General features: G+C 41.2%; 1 protein-coding gene across 1 annotated transcript in view; it reads left to right on the top strand.

Annotated features, from left to right (window-relative positions):
• LOC128666914 (gastrula zinc finger protein XlCGF26.1-like) overlaps nt 1-24,507 on the top strand; it is a 55,839-nt gene that overhangs the window by 3,985 nt on the left and 27,347 nt on the right. The window contains exon 3 of the mRNA XM_053721729.1: nt 11,838-11,945. Within this exon, the coding sequence (XP_053577704.1) occupies nt 11,838-11,945 (108 nt within the window). The remainder of the gene's footprint in view (nt 1-11,837; nt 11,946-24,507) is intronic.

The raw sequence follows: 24,507 nt of genomic DNA, 5'->3' as shown, positions 1-24,507 counted from the left end.
GTCAGATTAAAGATGTTATAGTTTACACAACATTTCTGTGAAGTCTTCAGGTGTCTTAAACCCCTTGCAGGATGAAATGGCAACTAGAAGTTCTTTCTCAGAAACAGAAGTTCATAAAGTTTGAATCTGGTCATTATAAAGGGGTGGTAAGTTCAAAGTTGAGCAAAAGGATCTGATGGTTTCGAATGAAGGAAAGGGGGGGGGATCATCTTTTAGATAAAGTAAGGAAGAATCATTTTCTACAAAAGCTTCCCTTGTGTCCACAGGATTACAGAAATTCAGCCCCTTGTAATTCTAAAGAGGGAATTCTTGCTTGAACTACATGACATCATAGTTTACTTGCTTTATTTCCTTTCAAAGTAGCTTCACTCTAATATGAGATCTTATGAGCTCCATTTTTTTTTTTTTTTTACCTTTATTTATTCTCACTCAAGAATCATATACAATAATCATCAAATAAGGAGGTCAACAGCATGATAACAGAACAGAGAGAAAAAGACAAAAAAGGACACAAACATAACTTTGGTGCATATCTTGCAATAATAACATAAAACAAATTTGTCTATATGTCACAATTTGAACTTATTATGAACTATACCTGCTACATGACCTCCTACAATAGCAGTTGAGATATTTTCTAATTCGTAAAACAAATGTAATAAAACAAAACAAATAAACAGACAAAAAAAAAAAAAAAAGGGGAGGGAGTTCCTTCCTCTCACTCAGCAGCCCCCCACCCACCGTCCCCTACCCTACCTCTCTAAAATTTGAAACCCACATCGGTGGAAATTCATTCAAGACTACCAAGTCAGCAAAACATTTGGAGCTAAGAAAAGGGTTAAGAATATGTGTTTGAATCTCTTTAAGGAATGCCCCCATAGAGGGCGCTTCTTGGGCCAGCCAATTTTTAATGATGAGATATCTTACTGTTAAAATAGAGATTTTAACCACATATTGAAAATGCACTGGCATATCCTTGGATAATTCAAAGAAAAATATCTGCTCTGGAGATATTTGCCATGATTCTTTAAATGTCTGGGTAATCCAATACTGGATTTTTTGCCATAACTGAAATATTTTAGGACAAAGCCAAAAGATGTGTAACATATCCGCTTTAGGGTACCGGCAGCGATTACAAACAAAAACCTGGTTAGGGAAGAAACGTGACATCTTGAAAGGTGTCAGATAATAATTATTAACAAGTTTAAAATGTGACTCTTTCCAGCTTGTAGGAATAACACATTTATCCAAAGAATCAAAACTCTGCTTAATGGTGTCTGCCTCGCACCTAGGCAATATCTTCATCCAACTATTACATAAATTCTCTAACACAGGCAAGCTTTGTTTAGCCAACAACAGATCATATAATAAAGAGATAGATGTATTACCATTCCTAAATTTATTAATACAGATGCCAAGGTCTGCCCATTTATCCACTGCGTCCATAGCGAGATTCTGTTTATAGCAAAAATGAGCTAGCTGGAGATATGCAAAATCATTACTCCTATCCAAGCCATATTGACTAAAGAGGGTTTCTCGCGGAAGCATTTCCATGTTTTCATTAAGTGCTTGGATTACATTAATAAGCCCTTTCTCTTCCCATAATCTGAACATTTTATATTGGCACCCTGGCTTAAAGTCTGGATTCCCAATTATAGGTAAGAATTTCGAAAAGTGTGGTTCAATTTGCATGATATTACAGAACCTTTGCCACGCTATAACAATATTTTTAATTGTAATCATTGATCTAACCTTAGATGTAAGTGACTTTAAAGTACAATGTAACAAAGCTTTTAAAGCAAAAGGTTGTATAAGAAAACTTTCTATATCAATAGTTGCAAAATTATTAGAATCTGTAATCCAATCTAACGCTATTTTAGCTAACGTAGCCAAATTATAAAATCGAAGATTGGGAAGAGCTAAGCCTGCCGCGTTACGCTTCTGCATTAGTTTATTTAAAGAAATACGTGGGGTTTTTCCTCCCCATATAAACCTGGATACAGATCTTTGAAAACACTGTATATCTCTATTGGCAAGCAGTAGAGGTAGATTCTGTAATGGATATAAAATACGTGGAAGCATAATTGATTTGATTAAATTGATTCGAGCAGAGATAGATAGAGGAAAGGCGGCCCAGAGCTCTAGATCTTTCTTTGCCTTCTCTAAAATTGGATGAAAATTTAAATTATACAATTTTTGTGGATTTTTATGCAGTATGATACCTAAATATCTAAAGGACTCTACTATTTTAAAAGGATGAGATTGACAGCTCGCCCTAAATTTATTTACCCATAAAAGTTCGCTTTTTTCAAAATTTATTTTATAGCCGGAGATAGAACTGAATTCGGCTAACATGAATTGAATTAGTGGCATAGTTTGTGGGGTATTCTCACAAACTAGTAACAAGTCATCCGCATACAGTAATACTTTCATCGTGTGAGAACCAAAAGAGACCCCCGATAAATTATCCCTCAACCAGATTGCGAGCGGTTCAAGTGCCATATTAAATAGTAGAGGGGATAATGGGCATCCCTGCCTAGTACCCCTTTCGAGTGTTAATTTTGGTGACAAAGTATCATTAACTATAAGATAAGATATCGGGGAATCATATATTTTGCGGACAAAGAGCATAAATTGATCCTTTAAACCGAATTTTTCCATAGCCTGAAATAAATAACACCAGATGATCGAATCAAACGCTTTTTCTGCGTCAAGCGTGAGTAGTGCGAGATCAGTAGACCTCTTGCTCAATTTACTCTTTTCCAAATTCCAGAAATAGTCTAATAATAAAGTAACCTTACGGATATTTTTTAGTGAACTCCTGGCAGTCATAAATCCCGTCTGATCGGGATGTATAATATATTCTAACCCTTTAGCAAGCCTAGTCGCGATAATAGAAGTTAAAATCTTATAATCACTATTCAGTACAGAAATCGGTCTATAAGAGGCCGGATTTTCCGCATCTTTATTTTTTTTCAGGATTAAAGAAATATTAGCCGCCGCGAAATATTTAGACATAGGATTATTAGAGCAGAAATAGTCATTGTATAATTTTTCCAACGAAATTTTAATTTCATCTGCTAAGATTTTATAATATTCTGCGGGTAACATATCCGGGCCCGCCGCTTTACCCTTTTTCATTTTTTCTATTGCTTTGAGAATTTCTTCCCCTGATATCGGCGCATTTAAAATTTTAAGATGTTCAGACGGGATTATAGGCACTTTTATCTTTGTCCAGAATTTTACTAGGTTATCCATATTGATATTGACCTTATTATAAATTTTCTTATAAAATGCATGAAAAACTTGACTAATGTTTTCCGAATCTAAATATCTATTGCCTTCTGTTTTGATTGCGGGTATAAAATTCCGACTCTTTCTATTTTTAACTAACCTAGCTAAGTGTTTGGCTGAGCAGCCGAATGAACCTTTAAATTGAATATTAAGTTTTACCTCCTCCCGATAAGACTTTTGCTTTAACATAATATCACGGTCTTTTCTGGCTGCACAATATATTTCCCAATTTTCTTTGGATCTCTCATTACAAAATTTTCTATAAGCGTTCCTTATCCTATTAGCAGCTTGAATTTCACTTGCCCTATTTTTTTTATTCCAGGCGTATAAATACGCCTTGATTTCCCCTCTTAACACGTCTTTAGAGGCCTCCCAGAAAGTCTCAATTTTATTAAAGCTGGCAATATTAAAGGAGACATAATCTTTCCATTTCTGCTTTAACCAAAGAGTAAATCTAGGATTATTTACCCAGAAACGAGGAAAGACGAAATTTTGAGAGCCATTTTTAGTTCTTATCAGGGCAGGAAAAATTATGTTGAAAATATTTTATTCAAAAATTTTCATATATACAATAAACAATAAACATTGGTCACAAATCTCAGTATTTAAAGGTCATTCGATACATTGAAAAAGCTCTACATTCCCATGTATATAGTTAACAGATTCTAAAGATGTCTCTACACCCCCGAGGGGGTTAATGGTGTTGTTTCTGAAATGCTTTGCTCAGCCCGGTCCACTTCCACCCCTTCCCCTCTCCTCATGGTTTCATAGTAATGTATAAAGGGTTCCCATTGTTGAAGGAATGGTTTTTTATCATCTAGATATTCTGCTGTGGAGCTCGCCATATCAAAATGGAATATCATCTTTTGTTTTATCCTTTCAAAACTAGGGGGAGTTTTTTTCCAAAATTGGGCTATGCCTAGTCTAACAATTGTACATATCCACCTAGCTAACTTATTATTATACTTAGATATGCCAGGGATCGGAAAGTGGAGTAAAGCCTGTTCCATAGTCAAGATGATTGGTTTTTGGAAGATATCGCTCAGAAGAGCAGATGTATGGTTCCAGGTTTCTCTAACGCTTCTGCATTCCCACCACATATGTGGGTATGTCCCAAGTTCGCCACAGCCTCTGTAACAGAGGTTGGATGATGGGTCTCCTCCATTTCCTGATCTAGTTGGGAATAGGTACCATCTGAAAGCTACCTTAAGGAAATTTTCCCTTAGGGTCGCGTTTTGCGAGAAAGATAAGCCATTAGCTAGGGTCTCTCTCCACGTCTTAACTGACCAGGTTTTCCCTGTGTCATTTTCCCATTTTAGCATTATAGGTGGTTTACTGTCTTGAGGTTCGCTGCTGAATAGAGTGTACAAGGTGGATATGCCCCCTCTGATTTGATGATCCGTTAGGCAGAGCCTCTCTAGTGTGGTGTTTGTTGGGACCCTCTCCCCCCCTAAGACTTGCTGTGCTCTAGATTTTAATTGTAGGTAGTGATACCAAATATTCTTGTCTTCGTGATCTAGAGCCTGATATTGTTCATATGTAATCATCCTACCTCCTTTATATATATCTGCAATTCTATAGAGTCCTCTATTACGCCATTTTTGTTGAGTGGTTTTATCAAAAGAGGTATTATTAGTTATCAAAGGGGTGATCATAGATCTCCTATTGAGTAAGGGGAATTTAGAGTTTAATGTTTTCCAAATGTGTAGGGTGTGTTGGATTGTGATATATTCGCATCTTTTGGTGGTAGATGTGGTGTCAGGTGTCCATAAGAGGTTAGATAATGGGATGGTATTCATAACACTTGATTCAATATTTACCCATTGTGAATTATTGTTGATATTGAACCAGTGTAGGGTTTGGGCAGTGCGGGCTGAATAATAATACGATATTAGATTTGGGAGACCTATCCCCCCATCTCCCTTAGCAGTACACATAAGTTTCTTATTGATTCTCGCTCTTTTACCTTGCCACACAAATTTTAAGATGTCCTTCTGGAGTTTTTGCAGGTCTGATAAGGGGAGAGATATGGGTAGGGAGCGGAATAAGTAAAGTAACTTAGGTAATAAGGACATCTTAGTCGAGATAATTCTTCCATAGAATGAGATTTTGAGTTTCATCCATTTTGTAATTAAGGCTCTAATGTTTTTAAACATAGGAAGGTAGTTTAGCTGGTATAGAGAGTGTATGTTATTAGATAAGTTGATTCCTAAGTATTTAATGGATTTCTTTGGCCATTTAAATGAGAAGTTAAGTTCCATTAGTCTTTTAGTGTGGCTTGGGATACTGACTCCAAGGGCTTCGCATTTCTCATCATTTATTTTATATCCCGAAAGGGATCCAAATTGTTGTATTAGTTTATAAACTGGAGGGAGGGAGAGTAAGGGTTTAGTCAATGTCAGGATTATGTCGTCAGCAAATAGGGAGATCTTATGTTCTGTTTGGCCTACCTGTATACCAGAAATATCCTGGTTTTCCCTTATCTTGATAGCTAATGGTTCTATGCTTAAGGCGAATAAAAGCGGGGACAGTGGGCAGCCTTGTCTGGTTCCATTATTAACATGTATGGGGTTCGATTGGTAGCCTGACAATTTGACATAAGCTGTTGGGTGTGAGTATAATGTTTTGATGGCATCGTAGAAGGGACCTGTGATGCCTACTTTTTCTAGAACCGCAAACATATAGTCCCAGTTAATTCTATCGAATGCCTTCTCTGCATCCAACGAGAGGAACAGAGAAGGCATTCTTTCAATCGTGGCTATATTAATCAAATTGATAATTTTCCTCGTGTTATCTGGGGCTTCTCTTTGCGTGATAAAACCTACTTGGTCTGGGTGGATTAATTTAGTAAGAAGTGGGTTGAATCGGTTTGCTAAAATTTTGGTAAATAGTTTAATGTCCTGATTGATAAGAGAGATGGGCCTGTAGTTTTGGCAATGCTGCTTGTTTTTACCCGGTTTTGGGATCACTGTGATTCGAGCCATCAGCATCTCTCTGGGGATGTCCTTACCTTGCATCATAGCATTAAAAACTTTGACTAGTTGGGGTACTAAGATAGGGTGTAATATTTTGTAGAATATGGCAGAAAAGCCATCGGGTCCTGGGGCTTTGGATCGTTTGAGGTTCTTTATATTGAGTATTATCTCTTCTGGGGTTATGGGTTTATTTAGGGAGTCAAGTTCGTCTGTGGTGATGGTTGGTAGAGTGCTATCCCCAAGAAAGGACAATAGATCAAGGGCTCTGTTTCTCTCTGTATGTGTTGTTGTTAAGTTATATAGTTTACCATAGTAGTCTGCGAATAAGTTCGCTATGTCTTGAGGGTCATTGGTGGTCTTGTTATTTGGGGCTTGTATCTGTGGGACTGTCGTGGTTTTCACTATATCTTTCAGTTTGTTAGCTAGCATTCGGTCTGGCTTATTGCCGTAGATGTAATATTGGGTGTCTACTATTTTTATTGATCTAGCTGCCTCTTTGGTTAGAAGTGAGTCTAGCTCTGCATTTTTGGCTTTAAGCTGATTGACTAAAGATCGGGAGGGATTAAGCCCGAGTTGTGATCTCAGCCTGTTAGTTTCTGCTTTTAATTCTAGTGTTTTAGTTTCTCTGAACTTATTTTGTCTTCTGGTTTCGGCCATGAGTAAGCCTCGTGTGTAAGCCTTCAATGCTCCCCATTCAAGGGTAGGGTTTTGTGTGGAGTTATTGTTAATGGTAATGAATTCAACTATTTGCTGTTTTAACTTTTCTAGTTCCGGCCCTTCCCTGAGCAGAGATGCATTTAGGGTCCAAGATTTAGTCCTATGTGGATTAATCAATCCTGCTAGAGTGATTTCCATTATGGAGTGGTCGGACCAGGAGCAGTTTGTGATTGACGCGTTGTTAAGCAGTGGTACTAAAATTTGACTTACTAAGATATAGTCTATTCTGGACTGTGAAGAGTGCATAGGAGAATAGTATGTGTAGTCTCTAGCATCCCTATTCCGGGCTCGCCAGCAATCTATTAAGTTGTGGTCTAATGTAAAGTCTAATAAGATTCTGCTCGGTTTTGTAGGTGTGTTGTGAGATGTGTGTGCTTGTGAGGATCTGTCGATTTTGTCATTCATAGTGATATTAAAATCACCACCTACTATAGTTTTATATCTTTTCCATAGGGTAAGGTGCTTGCTTAGTTTAGAGATAAAGTTAGCCTGCGATTCATTGGGGGCATATACGTTAACTAATAGGAGTGGGGTGTTTTGTATCGAGCCTTGTATTATTAGATATCTCCCTTCTTTGTCTCTTATTACCGATTCTTCTTGGAAATTTAGGGATGAGTGAATTAGTATGGAAACTCCGCATTTTTTTTTTGGGCCTATAGCATGAAATTGCGTGGGGTATGCCTTATCCCAGTAAGTGGGCGTATAAGCTGATGTGAAATGTGTTTCCTGCAACATTATTATCTTAGCCCCCAGTGCCTTATATTCCATGATTGCTTTTTTCCTTTTGATGTTAGAATTTAGCCCTCTGACGTTATGTGATATTATTTTTATGGGCATGTTGTAGTGTCGGGGAGGACTGCTTTAGAAAAGTACCTGTGAGTCTGTGAGAGGAGGATCGTGGTCTCTCTGAATTGGAGGAGGGGTTTCATGGACCAGGCCGAGCTCAGCCTCAGTAGAGGAGTTGTAATCACGCCTTCATGAATGAGAGAAAAGAGGTTTAGCACAACATACATTGTTTCTTCAGGCTTCACAAAATCAACAACAACTTTCTGAACCAACTCACCATAAAGAAGTGACCAAAGGACTAGTGACCAAAATTGAAACATAAATAAAATATAAATAAATGTTAGAGATAAAGACTTATGCATGACTTATCATATAAGTGTTACATCTCATTCTACCTGATCAGGTGCTTAACATGAGCGTGGGAAAGGGAGGGGGAGGAGGGGGGAGACAAAAAAGGGGGGGTCTGGGTGAGGGGGGGTATTGAACATATCCTAAGAGTATATATTATTTGTGTAACAGATGACATTGAACAGTAAAATCCAACGTTTTAGTGAGGGTTAAAGGGTATAAATCCCTGAGGTCCCTTTTGAGGTAGATTGGTAGTTAGGGGTGAGAGGGGCCAGTAATGACTCTTATCTAAAATTTTAGCGTAGGAGTTTCGTAGGGGCAGGACTTAGCTGTGGAAAGCGGGGAGCTGGAAAGGGGGCTTTACCTCACCTTAGCGAGTTATGCCTCAGGGACTTAACTTATGAACATTATAACCTAGAACTGGTTAATAAAACAACTTGAACACAAAACCCAGTAACCATGAGTCTGCCACAGAAAAACATTACCATGTAGGCCTTGTCCCAATTCAATGGGATAGACCTTACATCTTGAGATTTAGTCCTGAAAGACTCACAGCTTCTTATATTAGCATTGGTCTCATGTAGGTGAGTCAGTAGCTTCGTCGGAATCTTCTTCCTCTAGATCTTTGTTAGGGGTAATCTTCTGTTTCTTTGCTTTTCCATTCCTCCCGACTGGTGTCCACTCTTTTTGAAAAGCTTTTCTAGGAGGAACTGAACTTGTGGGAGTAATAGTGATGTCATTTTGAATTTGTAGTCGGTCTAATAGAGCCTTTCCTTCCTCTAGGGTGGTACAGCTGTAATTCCCATTCTGGTGTGTGAAGGTTAATTTAAAGGGAAAGTTCCATCTGTATTTTAAATGTTCCTTTGTGAGAGCGGCAGTGATGGGTTTCAAATCCCTTCTTTTCCTGAGTGTAATTGGAGCAAGATCCGTGTAGATTTGGATATTATGTCCTTCAAATTCTATACATCTTTTGTCTCTTGCAGCTTTCAAAATCCGTTCTTTAACGTGATAGTAATGTAGTTTTAAGATGACATCCCTGTTGTTATTTTGTTGTGGCCTTGTGAGAGCCCTATGGACCCTGTCCATCAGCAGCATGGTTGGTTCTATATCTGGAACTAATTGTACAAATAGCTCAGTAACTGTTTCCTCTAGATTACTATAAGACTCTGGAAGATTTCGGATTCTTAGGTTAGATCTGCGTGATCTGTTTTCCAGATCTTCTATCTGCTCTTCGAGTCTACGGACATATGCAGAGTTATCTTGTATCGAGTTTCTGAGGATGGGGATTTCTTCGGTCACACTGTCCAGTTTTTCTTCCAAATCAGCAGTTCTCCCACCTATCTCTCTGAGGTCTTGTTTGATCTCAGCTAGAGCCATTTTAAATTCTTCTTGAAACAAAGACTTAATTTGGGATAGAAGCTCTTTGTTGGTTTCCTCTGTTCTGGGTTCCCCAGGTTTCTCAGTGCTCTGTGTTGGTGAGCTAGGTGCCACAGGGGAATTACCTTTATCTATACCTTTTTGTTTAGATTGGGATCTCGATAGGCATTCCTTTACTGTTTGTGATTTATTCTTCATTTTGAGAAGTTTGATAGAGGGTATCTCTTGTTTGGGGTTTTCGGTTGTGGGGAACCTAGGTGTTCAGTATGTCTTGCGCTTGTTTACTCTTAGGATTTATAGGGACTTTTTAGGGTTATACGCTCATGTTGATAGGAACCCTCTATTTATAGGGTGCATGTGAATCCAATGTCAGGCAGAATAGATGTTAAGATTGCAGTCTTTATCACATTGTGCTTTTAAGGAGGTGAGATAGATGTGTTAAGTGGTCTCTCTTGTCAGATGACTTAAAGGCTCCTGCAAATTCTCTATAAATATTCCCAAGCCGCTGCTACAAAGTTTCACAGCCCAGGTATAGAGTTTGGAGATAGGGAGCCTTGTAAGGAGACTGTCCATATATAAAGAAGGTTGCACTCACATTAGGTCTTGTTACAAAAAATGGCGACTTTTCCCGCCTGTTAGGTCTTCCTCACTGCAGACCCCTTTACACTCTTGAATATTTCCAAGCTGTCAGCGCTAACTGTGAGAGCTCTTATATGGAAGCTGATGCCTGCATAAATCGTTCTTTCCCAATAATGTCCTTAATGCAATATCTTTCTGTTAGCCAAAGTGCATCGCAATGCCCTGTGCTGTAACGTGCAGGCCGCTGTCTGAGATATGTATTATCGGGTGTGTGAAGGAGTAAAATGTCTTACCCTCTCTCTGTGATTTGATTACTTGAGTAGATTCTTCTCTCTCGTTCCGGTTACAACCGGATTGATATGCCACTGTTCTTTTAGACGATCCGTTCTTATGTTGTCTCAGATGCCGGTATAGGCCGAAGCCCCGGACTTTCCTGTCACCTCCTCCGGTACTTCAGATCGGCCTGGCTCCGGATCCTCTCTTGCAATAAAAATACCTCTCAAGAAAGCTATCTATGGGCTCTCAGATACTTCTCTATTGGCATTGTTGGTATTTTAGCGCTTATTAATGTTGTAATTAATACTTTAAAAGGCTTTTTGTTCACGAGCTCTGTGTTAGCACGTCTGCTCTGCAGCTCACCAAGCTCCGCCCTCCAGGGCAGGAAAAATTAAAGAGATAATGGCATGATCCGATATTTCTATATCATTTATCCGTGGAATTATATTCATGATAGAGAGTGATTCTGAAACAAATAAGAAGTCAATCCGAGAAAACGTTTTATGGGACTTGGATTCGCAAGTGTAGACCTTAGCATCTGGGTTATTAATCCTCCAAATATCAAACATCTTAAGTTTAGAAAGAAAAGATTTAAAAGTTTTTGCAATCCTATTATAATCATGCATCTTTTTCTTTGATAATCTATCCAGCTCCGGAACAGGGGACATGTTAAAATCACCTCCAATTATGAGATTCTGCCCCTTAAAAGGATATAATTTTATTTTTAATTTTTCCCAGAATAGAGGGCTATGTATATTAGGGCCATAGAGATTGCATAGTACAAAGCGAACACCATTAATTAAAACTTGAGCAATAATGTATCTAGCTTCCATATCCAGGTCTGTATTGATGACTTTAACCTCTAGATCTTTATGAAATAGAATTGCCACTCCAGCCTTCCTGTTTCTAACAGGTGTAGCTATTAGATCACCTACCCACTTCATCTTGAGTTTAGGCAATTCCACTTCAGAAAGATGTAGCTCTTGCAGAAATACCACATCCGGTTTATGTTTGGCTAAACATTTAATTATGAGTTTAAACTTTCTTGGCGAAGACACTCCACCAACATTCCATGACAGGAAGTTCACATTTTTACTCTGATTAAAACTCATCATCTCTTCTCTATTTTGAGTAGCATTTTTACTGTCAATATCAAGCCGTTAAATCATGGAGAGGGGGCAGAAGGGGGGCTCCATTTATGAATCTCCGATATGGGCTTCATAGCTTTACTTCTTAACCCACTTCACCACCTGTTATGAGATTATCCCATTCCCCCAGACTTTTCTGACCAGGGAGATTGCCAGCCCTTACTCATGCGTGAGCAGGGGGTGGAGTTACACTCTAGCTGTAGCTTTATTTCTGACTTAAAATGTAATACAATGTTTTCTTAATCGCTAATCTACTTCATTTTATGTTTACTTGTACATTATGTATACATTTTTAGCAGACTGTACTGTATCTTTAATTTCCTGTCTTTATTTACAGGGATTCCTGAGCAAAACTCAGGTACTTCATTATTAAATGTAAAGGAAGAGGTGGAAAAAGGTGAAATGAAAAACTGTAAGAAAGAGCTTCATTCAGATTCCTGTGCCAGTGAGTAATACATTGTCTGTGATATACTGTTAGGTGTGGGCACCATTAGTAAACGTTTTACCATCACATTTTGGTATTTGGTTTTTAACAGTAGTTTGCAACATGAGGTAAAGAGACACTGTACCAAAGGTGAAGGTATGTGTGTGATGTGAAATACACAGGGCACAGTGAGTGTATGTGTGTCGTGTCTGAGGGATACAAGTGAGTGTATGTTTGTCGTGTCTGAGGGATACTAGTGAGTGTATGTGTGTCGTGTCTGAGGGATACAAGTGAGTGTATGTTTGTTGTGTCTGAGGGATACAAGTGAGTGTATGTGTGTCGTGTCTGAGGTGATACAAGTGAGTGTATGTGTGTTGTGTCTGAGGGGCACAAGTGAGTGTATGTGTGTCGTGTCTGAGGGATACACGTGAGTGTATGTGTGTCGCGTCAGAGGGATACAAGTGAGTGTATGTGTGTCATGTCTGAGAGACACAAGTGAGTGTATGTGTGTCGCGTCAGAGGGATACAAGTGAGTGTATGTGTGTCATGTCTGAGAGACACAAGTGAGTGTATGTGTGTCACGTCAGAGGGATACAAGTGAGTGTATGTGTGTCTTGTCTTAAAGACACAAGTGAGTGTATGTGTGTCGTGTCTGAGAGACAAGTGAGTATGTGTGTTGTCTCTGAGAGACACAAGTGAGTGTATGTGTGTCTGAGGGATACAAGTGAGTGTATGTGTGTCTGAGGGATAGAAGTGAGAGTATGTGTGTCGTGTCTGAGGGACACAAGTTAGTGTATTTGTGTCTGAGGGATACAAGTGAGTGTATGTGTGTCGTGTCTGAGAGACACAGGTCACAGGTGAGTGCATATGTGTGGCATTTCTGACAGACACAGCACACCCAAGTGTGTATGTCTGACATGTCTAGAAAGTGAGTGTACATGACTGATGGACATAGGGCACAAGTAAGTGTAATTGTGTGATGTGTCAGGGATGCAGGGCACAGGTGAAGTGTATGTGTGTGATGTGTCTGAGGGATACAGGGTACAGGTGAGTGTATGTGTGTGATGTGTCTGAGGGATACAGGGCACAGGTGAGTGTACGTGTGTGAAGTGTCTGAGGGATGCAGGGTACAGGTGAGTGTACGTGTGTGACGTGTCTGAGGGATGCAGGGTACAGGTGAGTGTACGTGTGTGATGTGTCTGAGGGATACAGGGTACAGGTGAGTGTACGTGTGTGATGTGTCTGAGGGATGCAGGGTACAGGTGAGTGTATGTGTGTGACGTGTCTGAGGGATACAGGGTACAGGTGAGTGTACGTGTGTGATGTGTCTGAGGGATGCAGGGTACAGGTGAGTGTATGTGTGTGACGTGTCTGAGGGATACAGGGTACAGGTGAGTGTACGTGTGTGATGTGTCTGAAGGATACAGGGTACAGGTGAGTGTATGTGTGTGATGTGTCTGAGGGATGCAGGGTACAGGTGAGTGTACGTGTGTCGTGTCTGAGGGACACAAGTGAGTGTATGTGCGTCGTGTCAGAGGGATACAAGTGAGTGTATGTGTGTCATGTCTGAGAGACACAAGTGAGTGTATGTGTGTCGTGTCTGAGGGACACAAGTTAGTGTATGTGTGTCGTGTCTGAGAGACACAGGTCACAGGTGAGTGCATATGTGTGGCATTTCTGACAGACACAGCACACCCAAGTGTGTATGTCTGACATGTCTAGAAAGTGAGTGTACATGACTGATGGACATAGGGCACAAGTAAGTGTGATGTGTCAGGGATGCAGGGCACAGGTGAAGTGTATCTGTGTGATGTGTCTGAGGGATGCAGGGTACAGGTGAGTGTACATGTATGACGTGTCTGAGGGATGCAGGGTACAGGTGAGTGTATGTGTGTGATGTGTCTGAGGGATACAGGGTACAGGTGAGTGTATGTGTGAGATGTGTCTGAGGGATACAGGGTACAAGTGAGTGTATGTGTGTGATGTGTCTGAGGGATACAGGGCACAGGTGAGTGTATGTGTGTGATGTGTCTGAGGGATACAGGGCACAGGTGAGTGTACTTGTGTGATGTGTCTGAGGGATGCAGGGTACAGGTGAGTGTACGTGTGTGACGTGTCTGAGGGATGCAGGGTACAGGTGAGTGTACGTGTGTGATGTGTCTGAGGGATGCAGGGTACAGGTGAGTGTATGTGTGTGACGTGTCTGAGGGATACAGGGTACAGGTGAGTGTATGTGTGTGATGTGTCTGAGGGATACAGGGTACAGGTGAGTGTACGTGTGTGATGTGTCTGAAGGATACAGGGTACAGGTGAGTGTATGTGTGTGATGTGTCTGAGGGATGCAGGGTACAGGTGAGTGTATGTGTGAGATGTGTCTGAGGGATGCAGGGTACAGGTGAGTGTACATGTGTCGTGTCTGAGGGACACAAGTGAGTGTATGTGCATCGCGTCAGAGGGATACAAGTGAGTGTATGTGTGTCATGTCTGAGAGACACAAGTGAGTGTATGTGTGTCGCGTCAGAGGGATACAAGTGAGTGTATGTGTGTCATGTCTGAGAGACACAAGTGAGTGTATGTGTGTGCGTCAGAGGGACACAAGTAAGTGTATGTGTGTCATGTGTGAGACACAAGTGAGTGTATGTGTGTCGCGTCAGAGGGATACAAGTGAGTGTATGTGTGTCATGTCTGAGGGACACAAGTGAGTGTATGTGTGTCGCGTCAGAGGGATACAAGTGAGTGTATGTGTGTCATGTCTGAGAGACACAAGTGAGTGTATGTGTGTGCGTCAGATGGACACAAGTAAGTGTATGTGTGTCATGTGTGAGACACAAGTGAGTGTATGTGTGTCGCGTCAGAGGGATACAAGTGAGTGTATGTGTGTCATGTCTGAGGGACACAAGTGAGTGTATGTGTGTCGCGTCAGGGATACAAGTAAGTGTATTTGTGTCATGTCTGAGAGACACAAGTGAGTGTATGTGTGTCACGTCAGAGGGATACAAGTGAGTGTATGTGTGTCATGTCTGAGAGACACAAGTGAGTGTATGTGTGTCACGTCAGAGGGATACAAGTGAGTGTATGTGTGTCATGTCTGAGAGACACAAGTGAGTGTATGTGTGTCACGTCAGAGGGATACAAGTGAGTGTATGTGTGTCTTGTCTTAGAGACACAAGTGAGTGTTTGTGTGTCGTGTCAGAGGGATACAAGTGAGTGTATGTGTGTCGTGTCTGTGAGACACAAGTGAGTGTATGTGTGTTGTGTCTGAGAGACAAGTGAGTATGTGTGTCGTCTCTGAGAGACACAAGTAAGTGTATGTGTGTTGTGTCTGAGAGACACAAGTGAATGTATGTGTGTTGTGTCTGAGAGACACAAGTGAATGTATGTGTGTCTGAGAGACACAAGTGAATGTATGTGTGTCTGAGAGACACAAGTGAATGTATGTGTGTCTGAGAGACACAAGTGAATGTATGTGTGTCTGAGAGACACAAGTGAATGTATGTGTGTCTGAGGGATACAAGTGAGTGTATGTGTGTCTGAGGGATACAAGTGAGTGTATGTGTGTCGTGTCTGAGGGACACAAGTGAGTGTATGTGTGTCTGAGGGATACAAGTGAGTGTATGTGTGTCTGAGGGATAGAAGTGAGAGTATGTGTGTCGTGTCTGAGGGACACAAGTGAGTGTATGTGTGTCTGAGGGATACAAGTGAGTGTATGTGTGTCGTGTCTGAGAGACACAGGTCACAGGTGAGTGCATATGTGTGGCATTTCTGACAGACACAGCACACCCAAGTGTGTATGTCTGACATGTCTAGAAAGTGAGTGTACATGACTGATGGACATAGGGCACAAGTAAGTGTAATTGTGTGATGTGTCAGAGGGATGCAGGGCACAGGTGAAGTGTATCTGTGTGATGTGTCTGAGGGATGCAGGGTACAGGTGAGTGTATGTGTGAGATGTGTCTGAGGGATACAGGGCACAGGTGAGTGTATGTGTGTGATGTGTCTGAGGGATACAGGGCACAGGTGAGTGTATGTGTGTGATGTGTCTGAGGGATACAGGGCACAGGTGAGTGTACTTGTGTGATGTGTCTGAGGGATGCAGGGTACAGGTGAGTGTACATGTGTGATGTGTCTGAGGGATGCAGGGTACAGGTGAGTGTACGTGTGTGATGTGTCTGAGGGATGCAGGGTACAGGTGAGTGTATGTGTGTGACGTGTCTGAGGGATGCAGGGTACAGGTGAGTGTATGTGTGTGATGTGTCTAAGGGATGCAGGGTACAGGTGAGTGTATGTGTGTGACGTGTCTGAGGGATACAGGGTACAGGTGAGTGTACGTGTGTGATGTGTCTGAGGGATGCAGGGTACAGGTGAGTGTATGTGTGTGACGTGTCTGAGGGATACAGGGCACAAGTGAGTGTACGTGTGTGATGTGTCTGAAGGATACAGGGTACAGGGGAGTGTATGTGTGTGATGTGTCTGAGGGATGCAGGGTACAGGTGAGTGTACGTGTGTCGTGTCTGAGGGACACAAGTGAGTGTATGTGCGTCGCGTCAGAGGGATACAAGTGAGTGTATGTGTGTCATGTCTGAGAGACACAAGTGAGTGTATGTGTGTCATGTCTGAGAGACACAAGTGAGTGTATGTGTGTCGCGTCAGAGGGACACAAGTGAGTGTATGGGTGTCGCGTCAGGGATACAAGTGAGTGTATTTGTGTCATGTCTGAGAGACACAAGTGAGTGTATGTGTGTCACGTCAGAGGGATACAAGTGAGTGTATGTGTGTCGTGTCTGAGAGACAAGTGAGTATGTGTGTCGTCTCTGAGAGACACAAGTAAGTGTATGTGTGTTGTGTCTGAGAGACACAAGTGAATGTATGTGTGTTGTGTCTGAGAGACACAAGTGAGTGTATGTGTGTCGTGTCTGAGAGACAAGTGAGTATGTGTGTTGTAGGGATACAAGTGAGTGTATGTGTGTCTGAGGGATACAAGTGAGTGTATGTGTGTCTGAGGGATAGAAGTGAGAGTATGTGTGTCATGTCTGAGCGACACAAGTGAGTGTATGTGTGTCTGAGGGATACAAGTGAGTGTATGTGTGTGGCATTTCTGATGGACACAGCACACCCAAGTGTGTATGTCTGACATGTCTAGAAAGTGAGTGTACATGACTGATGGACATAGGGCACAAGTAAGTGTAATTGTGTGATGTGTCAGAGAGATGCAGGGCACAGGTGAAGTGTATCTGTGTGATGTGTCTGAGCGATGCAGGGTACAGGTGAGTGTACGTGTGTGACGTGTCTGAGGGATGCAGGGTACAGGTGAGTGTATGTGGGAGATGTGTCTGAGGGATACAGGGTACAGGTGAGTGTACGTGTGAGATGTGTCTGAGGGATACAGGGTATAAGTGAGTGTACGTGTGTGATGTGTCTGAGGGATACAGGGCACAGGTGAGTGTACATGTGTGATGTGTCTGAGGGATGCAGGGTACAAGATGTGTCTGAGGAATGCAGGGTACAGGTGAGTGTATGTGTGTGACGTGTCTGAGGGATACAGGCAGGGCCGCCATCAGGGGGTGACAGGGGTGACTTCTGTCAGGGGCCCAATGAGCCAGGGGGGGCCCAATGAGCCAGGGGGGGGCCCATGAGGCAAGAACTAAAAATAATTTTTTTTTTTTTTTTTTTTTTTTTTAATTTTGGCAGCCACCAGTGGGTACTACAGCAGAGTGCTAATTGATCATGGGAAATGTTATTACAAGTAGTAAAGTATTAGCATTTGAGAGGATTTCTTAGTGTGCACTAAACCACTATGCTCAGTGTGAGACAGACTTGGCACTTTGTACAGTGTGTGCCTGAGTCAGACGGCAGATCACTTTCATTTGAAGAGGAGGTAGAATGTTTTTTATTTCTTTGTGCAATTTTGGATTGTAACTTCAGTGTGGTAGTAGTTGTATGGTGGGGCCAGGGGTCCATAAAAACATTATTTTTTTTTAGCAGCAGTGTATTTATAATTATTTGACAATGCTGTAGAAATTCTATATTTAAAACCATGCAGAAATGTTTCCTCCTCAATACACAAATGGCAGATGCCCTTTTGGCAGATATGCATTTTATATATATATATATATATAAAATATTATATATATATATTACATTCCAGTTTACTGCCCCTTTATGCAAGGACTTTCCAGATGCAAGGAGGCATTTTATCTAAGATTTTTACATCTGCATTAAATGTTATACTCTCAGACTAAGATTGCTCAGTGTTTGAAATGAGACAGATTAACTTAAAACTGTTCAGTTTACACTACAGCTGACTTAGTTTTGAAATACATACCAACAAGCCTAAATCGTGCATTTAACCAGATCTAATGGTATGAGTACCACAGCTTATGGTCTCACCAAGACCATATAGAGTACAGCATTTTCAAAATCCATAAGTACAGCTGACAGATGGGAAAATTTGTACACTATATTTGAAGTGGTGTTCTTGGTTGGGGAAAATGGGGAAAAAAAAAAACCAAACATATATCAACCTTTTAAAGGTACTTTTCTTCATCTAGCCATCTACCCAGCTCATTAATGTACAATTTTGAATTCACAGAATTATTTTTGTTTGCACATTTACAAATATGATTCTTTAAAAAGTGATCTCTTAATTTCTGCATTTTTTTATCATGCATGTCACACACTGTTGATTTAGGGGATGCAAGGTGCATAAATGTTTCCTCCTGTGAGTGTTTCTGTGGGTGTATGTGTTTATGTCTTTGTGCTTTGGTTTATGTCTCTATGTGTATGTATTTTTTATCTGTAGGTCTCTCTGTGAGGGAGGGTGTGTATGTCTTTGAGCATTTTCTGTGGATGTCTGTGAGGGTGTGTGCATATGTCTTTAAACTTTTTCTATGGGTGTTTCTGTGATGGTGTTTGTGTGTATGTATGTATGTCTGTGTTTTCTGTGGATGTCTCAGTGAGGGTGTGTGTATGTACAGGGAGTGCAGAATTATTAGGCAAGTTGTATTTTTGAGGATTAATTTTATTATTGAACAACAACCATGTTCTCAATGAACCCAAAAAACTCATTAATATCAAAGCTGAATAGTTTTGGAAGTAGTTTTTAGTTTGTTTTTAGTTATAGCTATTTTAGGGGGATATCTGTGTGTGCAGGTGACTATTACTGTGCATAATTATTAGGCAACTTAACAAAAAACAAATATATACCCATTTCAATTATTTATTTTTACCAGTGAAACCAATATAACATCTCAACATTCACAAATATACATTTCTGACATTCAAAAACAAAACAAAAACAAATCAGTGACCAATATAGCCACCTTTCTTTGCAAGGACACTCAAAAGCCTGCCATCCATGGATTCTGTCAGTGTTTTGATCTGTTCACCATCAGCATTGCGTGCAGCAGCAACCACAGCCTCCCAGACACTGTTCAGAGAGGTGTACTGTTTTCCCTCCTTGTAAATCTCACATTTGATGATGGACCACAGGTTCTCAATGGGGTTCAGATCAGGTGAACAAGGAGGCCATGTCATTAGATTTTCTTCTTTTATACCCTTTCTTGCCAGCCACGCTGTGGAGTACTTGGACGCGTGTGATGGAGCATTGTCCTGCATGAAATTCATGTTTTTCTTGAAGGATGCAGACTTCTTCCTGTACCACTGCTTGAAGAAGGTGTCTTCCAGAAACTGGCAGTAGGAATGGGAGTTGAGCTTGACTCCATCCTCAACCCGAAAAGGCCCCACAAGCTCATCTTTGATGATACCAGCCCAAACCAGTACTACACCTCCACCTTGCTGGCGTCTGAGTCGGACTGGAGCTCTCTGCCCTTTACCAATCCAGCCACGGGCCCATCCATCTGGCCCATCAAGACTGAATACGACAGGTTGTACAGGTGTCCCGCCAATAGCTTTCAAGGCTTAATTTTCTTTATTCGCATTATTTCTCCATAAAGGCATCAAGTATTGTTCAAGTGCCTTTGTGTGTTGAAATTGATGTGTCCATTTTATTGTCGATATGTGATCGCCAACTTGTGGTCAGAAGGATTGTGATTGCTGAAGCCATTACTGTCCATGCATCATATGGGAACCTGTTAAATCACCATCACCAAGGACCACAACTGATACGTGAGATACATCAGTGAGCTGGACCACTGAGAGGCTCCAGTCTGCTTCAATAGCACCATTGGATGCGTCTCCTTTGTGAGTATCCAATTGCTACCCTGTGAATTGTTATATTTGGTATCTGGCTATACTAGGCCATGTTTGGCGCCTCTGTGTTTTCTTTTTTTCTAGTTACCCATCTTTCAGGAAGACCATCCTAAGACCGAGAGCTGCCTACTACTGTTTTTTTGGACTTACCACTGATTGGGACTATATCTATATCACTTACTGGACTTTATGTTGGTACACTTTTATATATATGTATGTTTCTGTATATATATATCTCTTACAAGTATTAATTTAGTTAACTGATATTGTTTGAACATATGTTTAGTTGTTAGGCTATAGGAGGCGCCCCCTAAGGGCAGTAATACACATTGATGTGTATTACACCCTCATTTCATCCTCTTTTTTTCTAGTGGCCCATCAAGACTCACTCTCATTTCATCAGTCCATAAAACCTTAGAAAAATCAGTCTTGAGATATTTCTTGGCCCAGTCTTGACGTTTCAGCTTGTGTGTCTTGTTCAGTGGTGGTCGTCTTTCAGCCTTTCTTACCTTGGCCATGTCTCTGAGTATTGCACACCTTGTGCTTTTGGGCACTCCAGTGATGTTGCAGCTCTGAAATATGGCCAAACTGGTGGCAAGTGGCATCTTGGCAGCTGCACGCTTGACTTTTCTCAGTTCATGGGCAGTTATTTTGCGCCTTGGTTTTTCCACACGCTTCTTGCGACCCTGTTGACTATTTTGAATGAAACGCTTGATTGTTCGATGATCACGCTTCAGAAGCTTTGCAATTTTAAGAGTGCTGCATCCCTCTGCAAGGTATCTCACTATTTTTGACTTTTCTGAGCCTGTCAAGTCCTTCTTTTGACCCATTTTGCCAAAGGAAAGGAAGTTGCCTAATAATTATGCACACCTGATATAGGGTGTTGATGTCATTAGACCACACCCCTTCTCATTACAGAGATGCACATCACCTAATATGCTTAATTGGTAGTAGGCTTTCGAGCCTATACAGCTTGGAGTAAGACAACATGCATAAAGAGGATGATGTGGTCAAAATACTCATTTGCCTAATAATTCTGCACTCCCTGTATGTCTTTCTGTGTTTTTCATGTGGTTGTCACTGTGTGTGTGTATGTCTTTGTGTGTTTTCTGTGGGTGTCTCTGTGTGTGTATGTGTGTATATGTCTTTGTGTGTTTTCTGAGGCTGTCTCTGTTGGTGTTTCCTTGGGTGTATGTGCAAGTTTGAGTTTGTGTGTGTGTGTGTCCATTGTCTGTTCCTTTTTAGGACATTTTGACCTTACTACTAATTATTCACATCTTTCTACAGACTTTGAGACTAACAAGACCTTTCCGGAAGTAACCACTCCACCATATAACCTTTAAATTATTGTTTAGGCAGTTCAGGGCCCTTCCTTTCGGCCACTGCATGCTGTTTTCATAATTTAGTTGGTATCTTCCTTTACAAAAAGATAATCAGAACTCCATATTTTGTTTTCTAAATCTCCTTTTTTTACAAAACTGTAGTTTGCCTCATTACTTGTCAGGTCAATGTAAACAAGTGCTAAGTGCCTGTTTGGGTTTCTGTGTCTGAGTGTGTTTCTTTGCGTGTCTGCTAGAGTGTCTATATGTAAATCCTTATGTGTGAGTGTGTTTGTGTGTTTCAGTGTATGAGTGTGTCTGTATGTTACTACCTTTACAACATTTCCAAGTTTAAATAGACAATTAAGAATAAAGTGCATATACGTTTTAGTCACTTGGTCAAAAATTGCACATGTCAAGGAGGGGGGGGGGGGGGCCCTGATCAATGGTTGAGTCAGGGGCCCCAAAATTTCTAGTGGCGGCCCTGGATACAGGGTACAGGTGGGTGTACGTGTGTGATGTGTTTGAGAGATACAGGGTACAGGTGAGTGTACGTGTGTGATGTGTCTGAGGGATGCAGGGCACAGGTGAGTGTACGTGTCTGAGGGATACAGGGTACAGGTGAGTGTATGTGTGTGATGTGTCTGAGGGATACAGGGTACAGGTGAGTGTACGTGTATGATGTGTCTGAGGGATACAGGGTACAGGTGAGTGTATGTGTGTGATGTGTCTGAGGGATACAGGGTACAGGTGAGTGTATGTGTGTGACGTGTCTGAGGGATACAGGGTACAGGTGAGTGTAGGTGTGTGACGTGTCTGAGGGATACAGGGTACAGGTGAGTGTACGTGTGTGTGATGTGTCTGAGGGATACAGGGTACAGGTGAGTGTACGTGTGTGTGATGTGTCTGAGGGATACAGGGTACAGGTGAGTGTACGTGTGTGATGTGTCTGAGGGATACAGGGTACAGGTGAGTGTACGTGTGTGATGTGTCTGAGGGATGCAGGGTACAGGTGAGTGTACGTGTGTGATGTGTCTGAGGGATGCAGGGTACAGGTGAGTATATGTGTGTGATGTGTCTGAGGGATACAGGGTACAGGTGAGTGTACGTGTGTGATGTGTCTGAAGGATGCAGGGTACAGGTGAGTGTACGTGTGTGTGATGTGTCTGAGGGATACAGGGCACAGGTGAGTGTATGTGTGTGATGTGTCTGAGGGATGCAGGGTACAGGTGAGTGTACGTGTGAGTCATGTCTGAGGGATGCAGGGCACAGGTGATTATTTGTGTGACATCCCTGCCTGAGTGTCATTTTCATCTATTAGGTTGCAGAGTGAAAGGGACATGAAACCTAAAAAAAATATTTTGTGATTCAGACAGAGCATACAATTTAAAAAAAAAAAAACAGTTTTGCTTCGATTATCAAATTAGCTTTGTTCCCATGGCATTCTTTGTTGAAGAGATACGTGTGGTAAGTGTGGTGCAATACATGGCAAGGAATAGTGCTGCCATCTAGTGGTCTTGCAAATGGATAACATTAAAATTTGCTGCCATATAGTGCTCCAGGCATGTGAACTCTGCTGAGCTTACCTCCCTGCTTTTCAACAAAGGACACCAAGAGAACAACGGGAAAAAAGTTGTTTAAAATTGTATTTTCTGTCTGAATCATGAAAGCAAAAAAAAGAAAATTTATGTTTACCTGATAAATTTATTTCTTTTTTGACATGATCGGTCCACGGATCATCTTAATTACTAATGGGATATTCACCTCCTGGTCAGCAGGGGGCGGCAAAAAGCACCACAGCAAAGCTGTTAAATAGCTCCTCCCTTCCCTCCCACTCCGGTCATTCGACCGAAGTTAAGGAAAGAAAGGAAAAACCAAGGTGCAGAGGTGTCTGAAGTTTATAATAACCAACAACCTGTCTTACAAAAACAGGGCGGGCCCATAGACTCATCGTGTCAAAAAAGAAATAAATTTATCAGGTAAGCATAAATTTTCTTTTCTTTTTTATGACATGATGAGTCCACAGATCATCTTAATTACTAATGGGATTCAATACCCAAGCTAGAGTACACAGATGATACGGGAGGGACAAGACAGGGAACCTAAACGGAAGGCACCACTGCAGGAAGAACCTTTCTCCCAAAAGCGGCCTCAGCTGAGGCAAAAGTGTCAAATTTGCAAATCTGTTCCGCAGAAGCTTCATTTTTGAATTCCCATGAGGAAGCGACAGCCCTTGTGGAATGAGCTGTAACTCTCTCAGGAGGCTGCTTTCCAGCAGTCTCATATGCAAAACGTATGATACTCTTCAGCCAAAAAGAAAGAGAAGTTGCCGTAGCTTTCTGTCCCTTACGTTTTCCTGAAAAAATCACAAACAAGGAAGACGACTGACGAAAGTCCTTAGTCACCTGTAGGTAAAACTTTAAAGCCCGGACCACATCCAAATTGTGCAGAAGACGTTCCTTCTGAAAAGAAGGATTAGGACACAAGGAAGGAACAACAATTTCCTGATTAATGTTCCGATCAGAAACAACTTTAGGAAGGAATCCTAATTTGGTACGTAAAACTACCTTATCCGAATGGAAAATCAGATAAGGAGACTCAAACTGTAATGCCGAGAGCTCTGACACTCTCCGAGCGGAAGAAATAGCAACAAGAAATAAAACTTTTCAAGATAACAACTTAATATCTAAAGAATGCATGGGCTCAAACGGGAGCCCCTTGAAGAACTTTGAGAACTAAATTAAGACTCCATGGAGGAGTAACTGGTTTGAACACAGGCCTGATCTTTACCAAGGCCTGACAAAAAGATTGCACATCTGGGACATCCACCAGACGTTTGTGTAACAAAATAGATAAGGCCGAGATTTGACCCTTTAGGGAACTTGTTGATAATCCCTTCTCCAAACCCTCTTGGAGAAAAGACAAAATTCTACGAATCCTAACTCTACTCTATGAGTAGCCCTTGGATTCACACCAATAGAGATATTTACGCCAAATTTTATGGTAAATTCTTCTAGTTACAGGCTTACGAGCCTGAATCATGGTTTCTATAACAG

This window comes from Bombina bombina, chromosome 7, assembly GCF_027579735.1.
Source record: "Bombina bombina isolate aBomBom1 chromosome 7, aBomBom1.pri, whole genome shotgun sequence".
NCBI lineage: Eukaryota > Metazoa > Chordata > Amphibia > Anura > Bombinatoridae > Bombina > Bombina bombina.
Note: the sequence above shows the minus strand (reverse complement) of the source record. Positions and strands in the feature narration are given on the sequence as shown.